Consider the following 6,065-nt stretch of genomic DNA (forward strand, 5'->3'; position numbering starts at 1 on the left):
TGATCCCGGAAGCTCCTCATCCTCGCTATCCTCGCTGCCCAATCGCCTCTCGTTCGTTCTCTTATGTTTCATTGTCGCCCCTTCCTCTACTACCTCCTCCACCCGTCCACCGCCACAAACTTCATCCCTCGCCCACCTTCTTTTTTAGTTGTTCTCGGCCAATAGACGCGCGCCGTAAATGAGACAGCACTGATCTGTGCCGACCGTGCACATGGCAACAGAGACGGCGCAACGGAGCTCAGCGTGGACAACGTGCAGAAGGTGCGACACCAGTCACATTTACCCCTTAACGGCTATATTCCTGATCCCAGCCAGCACGATAGCCGCTGGATGCACAACCAACGTCAAGTTCAGAACAATGCCTCTCTCAGCGCCGATTCAAAACCCTCGCGGCCCACCCATTTGCTCCTCTGTCTTCCTCCGCCAAACCCCCTTGCATCCTAATTAAACAAATATCCCATTTTAACGTTATGATCTCGCTTTCCTCACTCCTATTTATATGCACTCCCTCACTGCCCGAGGAGAGAAGACGCTACCAGCTAAAAAGCTTCGCTTTCCTCCAACGCACCGTGAGTTCTTTTTTCCTCGTTGTCATTTAACAAAAGTGACATTTTTCTCATTTCTTCTAGTCTTTTGTGAGTAGGCAGTTCGGATGAGAAAACAGCGGTTTTCTATTTTGTGTGAGATTATTTGCGTTCTACACCTTTCTTCTGCTTCCTTTGGTGAAATTTTGACTTTTTAGGGATTGTAGGTGCTCTATGCTTGTTGAAGTTGGTTCCTTGCGGTAAAGGATTAATATTTTTCATGTTTTCCTAGAAGATTGAACAATCTCGAACGATTGTGCGTTTCTTGATAGCTCATCTAATTTGGTGTTAAACAAAATGAATTTTGTTTCCCTTCAACTTGAAAGCAACTATAGTCGTATATTGCTGACAGATTGACTGGCAAGCAATGGGATTCATTTGCGCGCTGCCAAATAATGATTTCTCTTTTTCAAGAAAAGAATTTGGAATGTATGCTTTCTCAACCAATCCAGAAAGCTGTACAAAAGTGTAATCGCTCTGAAGACTTTACGATTCTTGTTGCCTATTTTTTGTTTTTCCTGGGTTGGTTATCTGCCTATCCTGACATTACTGGTATCGTGCATATCTGTTCTTTGATCTTTATATTGATCTATAACCCTTTGTCTATTCTCTGCTTCTTGGCATCCTAAAGCAATATGCATGCAAGTACTTTATTGTAGTTCTAGTTAGTCCTTGCAATCTATCTGATTTTAATAATCGATAGCCATGGCTTTCGATACAACTGATATCCATGACTATAATCTCAGTTTGTCCCTCTCATTCAGAAAGTTGAATACACATCATTAATGTTTTAGCTATGCCCTTTACTATAAATACGCCAATTGTCAATTATAAGGTCAGGTTTATTTATTGACAGGAGCTGAGAAAAAGGTTCATTGATTGGTCTGGGGATGGCATGCTGGAAAACACCAATGTTTCCAATCTTGTTCCTTATGTTCTGGTTATCAACTAATCGAGCAGAATATATGCAGTATAAAGACCCTAATCAGCCTGCGGAGGTTCGAGTTAATGATCTACTCAACCGTATGACTCTTGCAGAAAAGATTGGTCAAATGACACAAGTAGAACGAAAAAATGCAACAGATCAAGCCTTGAAGGAGTACTTTGTCGGTAAGTATTATCAGATTTTTTTTGGCCTATTATATGCTATGTAATCATATAAAAAAGTCTTTGAATGAATTGCTTGTCTTATAGGTAGCATTCTTAGTGGCGGGGGTAGTGTTCCTGCTCCTCAAGCCTCTGCTAGGGATTGGGTGAACATGATAAATCAATATCAGAATGCTTGTCTGTCGACACGCTTAGGAATTCCGATGATTTATGGAATTGATGCTGTTCATGGCCACAACAATGTATACAATGCAACTATATTCCCTCACAATGTTGGTCTCGGAGCTACAAGGCAAGTATACACTAGAAATGTTTTTTTTGGCATAGTTTCATTCAGGACTCAAACTATTGTAAATTAGTTTGCTTTTTCCAAAAAACAAAAGAAAGTTTATATGTGTTTCATTCATGCTTGTGATTTGCTTATAAGTTATTTTTTGTTGTCTATCAGGAAGATTTGGACATGTAATTTTGTTATTTAGTATCGTCTAGTCAAAACACAAACTTGTAATAAACAGGAACTTTGAGATTTACTTGCATTAAAATTAAAGTATGCAAAGATACTACAGATTTTATTAATGTAATTTTTCTATTTGTCCAATCTATGTTTCATTTGAAAGCTTCAAGTCTATAAGGCCAACTTAAACTGATTATGATTCAATGCAAAGCAAACAAGTAATCCGAATCTTTGATTCTATGAGTTTGACATCAACTTAAACTATTGTCTACAGGGATCCTGATCTTGTCAAAAGAATTGGTGCAGCAACTGCTCTTGAAGTCAGAGCAACAGGCATTCCTTACATTTTTGCACCTTGCATTGCGGTAAGCAAGCCAATATATGCATATATTTTCTTTGCATTCCTGGAGGTCATCTTCAGAGTTTCTGTTAAAATTTTAACCTCAGATTTTTAATTTTCTGCATTTATCATTGTTGGACTAGATGTGTAGTAATTTGTTGTTCTGATTGTTTTATGGGGATTCTTAATTTAGGTATGTAGAGATCCAAGATGGGGCAGGTGCTATGAGAGCTATAGTGAGGACCACAAGGTTGTTCAAGCAATGACCGAAATTATCCCTGGTTTACAGGGAGATCTCCCAGCAAACTACACCAAATACTATCCTTATGTTTCTGGAAAGTAAGCACTCAAAGTTTAACCAACAGCCATATCATATTTTATATCCATCATTAACTTGCTTGCAAAGTATGAACAATGTGGAACTTCAAGGGTATCATATAGCATAAATAAAGAGATTGCAGAATCGGTTGCTTATGCAAAAATCTTTAAATGTGACCAGCATGTCAACTTCAAGCCACAAAAAATCACTCACTCACTATGTATTGTGCTTTATTGACATTCCAATTACTCAGTGATTCTCCAAGTGTTCTCATAATGAAACATGTATCAGGAGCAATGTAGCAGCTTGTGCCAAGCACTTCGCTGGCGATGGTGGGACACAAAATGGCATTAATGAGAACGATACTATCATTGATCTTGCGGGGCTCCTCAGCATCCATATGCCTGCTTACTATGATGCCATCACGAAGGGTGTGTCCACGGTCATGGTTTCTTATTCAAGTTGGAATGGAGTTAAAATGCACGCCAACCGGCACCTTGTTACAAACTTCCTCAAAAGAAAACTAGGTTTTCAGGTAGAATACAAACAGCAACAATTGTCAATTTGCTGTTTATTACTTTCTTTACTTACTACCTAAAATTATGGTCAGGGATTTGTAATCTCAGATTGGCAAGGCATTGATCGGATTACCAGTCCTCCAGATGCAAATTACACCTATTCTGTTCAAATGTCGGTCAATGCCGGTATTGATATGGTAAGTTTTCTTATGTCTGGTTGTAACTTGTAGTTTGCAAAGAATGAAGAAATTTTATTTGAATACTTGTGATACAAATTTTTCACAGGTGATGGTTCCTTTTGATTATGCTGGGTTCACAAGCACCCTGACAACTCTAGTGAATAACAAGGTGATCCCCATGAGCCGAATTAACGATGCCGTAAGGAGGATCTTGAGGGTCAAATTTCTTATGGGCCTCTTTGAAAACCCTCTCCCTGATTTAAGCTTAGTCGATCAAGTTGGCAAAAAGGTAGGATATATTATATGCTTCTTAATTTAGAGTTAACACTAATGTTTTTCTTTTCCCTAACAACTTTGACTGATACAGGAGCACAGGGAGCTGGCAAGAGAGGCTGTTAGGAAATCACTCGTGCTCTTAAAAAATGGCAAATCTGCTAATGAACCATTGCTCCCTCTCCCTAAGAAAGCTGGAAAAATTCTCGTTGCTGGAAGTCATGCTGATAATTTGGGCTACCAGTGTGGTGGTTGGACGATCGAGTGGCAAGGAGCCAGTGGAAGAATCACTGGCGGTAAGTCCAAATTAATAGACTAATTCTCCTCATTCCATCTCCACTTCTAAAGACAGTCAACTTGAGTCTTTACATTCTTTGCAGGCACCACAATCCTGGAAGCCATTAGATCCACTGTGGACCCAGCAACCAGCATCATCTTCTCCCAGAACCCCGACGTTGGATTCGTGCAGAGCAACAGCTTCTCCTACGCCATTGTGGTCGTCGGGGAGCCGCCCTACGCCGAGACTGCCGGCGACAGCCTCGACCTCACCATTCCCGAGCCCGGACCGAGCACAATCGAGACCGTCTGCGGCGTGGTGAAATGCGTCGTAGTCATCGTCTCCGGCAGGCCGGTCGTCATCCAGCCTTACGTTCCGGCGATGGATGCACTTGTGGCTGCATGGCTGCCGGGCTCCGAGGGCCAAGGCGTCGCCGACGTCCTCTTTGGCGACTTCGGCTTCACCGGGAAACTACCCCGCACTTGGTTCAGGACCGTGGACCAACTCCCCATGAACGTAGGCGACAAGAACTACGATCCATTGTTCCCATTCGGCTTTGGCCTGACTACGAAACCAAGACCGGGGATGTAGAGTTTTAGATCAGTAGAAAAGATTAATTATCAGCATTATTAATTTGATGCTTATTGCTTCATTTCCTTAATGTATATTGAGACGGGTAATGCCGGTTCGGTGGCATGGAGGTCGAAGCCCGTAGAGTCAACATGAGCGGTTATCCGATCGGATCATTTAAGACAATTGGTTGGTTGGACTCTTCTGACCTACAGGGTTATGCTCCCTTCCCTACAATGCTCCGTTCTATTAGCTCAGAGTTATTTTCTGATTAAACTCCCCCATCCGAGGGCTATGTTCCCTTCGCTTCAGTGTCACGCTCGGCCATCTAGAGTTATTCTCCGGTTAGACCCCAAGGGCTGGACTCCCTCTAACTTTTGGCTCTGACGGGCTAGCTCTAAAATCACTTTCCGATCGGATTATCTCAATTCCAAAGGCTCGACTCTCCTCAATTCCTTATAGATGAACATACATATAATTAGACTAGCTCATCCAAAACCAAGGACTATGCTCTCTTACATCTTGTACTGTCTCATTGGATATCTCGTTACTCAACTCCTTTCAATGGGTCAGGCTTTAGAAGCCCAATGGGCTCCATGTTTCATCGGCTAACATTATAATAAATGTTATGAGTGGAATGTCAAAGGTACATGGAACGATATCATTACATGGGTACAAGATATGGGCGATAGAATTGGCTAATACAGTAAATATACTAAGATTTATTATTTATTTTACTATGACATAATGCCTAATTAATGAAGGAAGATTGCTATCCCAAGGTATTATAAAAGGAGTCCGCTCTCGCGGGGGCAAAGAGGCTTTTCTAGGTACACACATTGCATTTACTCTATTGTTCATCTTCCACATCTACTACACTGACTTAAGCGTCGAAGTAGTGATGTCGGGGCACCCTTACCCTACTTAATAATGCTCCTTTTTCCCTCTCTCTTTCATGATCCTACAGTGTTGTTGTTTCAAAGTCTTTTACCAGTCAACTTAGTAGTTAGCTCACCGGTGGCCTAGCGTCACCAATTCCAGACATGATCAAATTTGACATCATCTGTGAAAAGTTACGCTTGATCTGAAATGTGAAGGTGGATGACATCGAAAGACCCGCTATCATCACTCTATCACAAGAAGACCTTGATTTATTGGTAGCCGCCAAAGTAAAAGAAGTCATGCAAAAGCAACGAATAGCAAATCCCTCATCGTCGAAAGTTCCTGACACCCGCAAAAGTATTAGTGAGATCCGACCAGTCTCAAGAATCCTTCGTTGGAGATACACCCCCCTCCCTCTCCCCAAGACACTCAGAGGGTAAAGCCCTTGCAATTGATAGGTCAAGGGATTTCCCTAGTACTTCATTCTCTTAGGGGATTCTCGATGACATGCTACCTCACCATTTCCAACCACCATAGATCAGAGAATACACGAGAATGATCA

General features: G+C 41.7%; 1 protein-coding gene across 1 annotated transcript; it reads left to right on the plus strand.

Moving 5' to 3' along the window:
• Window positions 1-461: 461 nt before the first annotated feature.
• LOC121981951 (beta-glucosidase BoGH3B-like) lies at window positions 462-4,705 on the plus strand. Its single transcript, XM_042534763.1, has 10 exons — window positions 462-569; window positions 1,441-1,694; window positions 1,779-1,983; window positions 2,420-2,510; window positions 2,679-2,824; window positions 3,096-3,339; window positions 3,415-3,519; window positions 3,608-3,790; window positions 3,869-4,070; window positions 4,155-4,705. The coding sequence occupies exons 2-10, from the start codon at window positions 1,475-1,477 to the stop codon at window positions 4,640-4,642; spliced, it is 1,884 nt and encodes a 627-aa protein (XP_042390697.1). The 5' UTR covers window positions 462-569; window positions 1,441-1,474; the 3' UTR covers window positions 4,643-4,705.
• The last annotated feature ends 1,360 nt before the right edge of the window (window positions 4,706-6,065 follow it).

Source organism: Zingiber officinale, chromosome 5A, assembly GCF_018446385.1.
Source record: "Zingiber officinale cultivar Zhangliang chromosome 5A, Zo_v1.1, whole genome shotgun sequence".
In the NCBI taxonomy this organism is placed as follows: domain Eukaryota; kingdom Viridiplantae; phylum Streptophyta; class Magnoliopsida; order Zingiberales; family Zingiberaceae; genus Zingiber; species Zingiber officinale.

Bases quoted from the DNA above. Each gene is read 5' to 3' on its own strand.
- LOC121981951 (XM_042534763.1), top strand. From the start codon at position 1,475: ATGGCATGCTGGAAAACACCAATGTTTCCAATCTTGTTCCTTATGTTC. The intron at 2,825-3,095 runs GTAAGCACTCAA...AACATGTATCAG, and splicing joins TATCCTTATGTTTCTGGAAA to GAGCAATGTAGCAGCTTGTG. The intron at 3,340-3,414 runs GTAGAATACAAA...AATTATGGTCAG, and splicing joins AAAGAAAACTAGGTTTTCAG to GGATTTGTAATCTCAGATTG.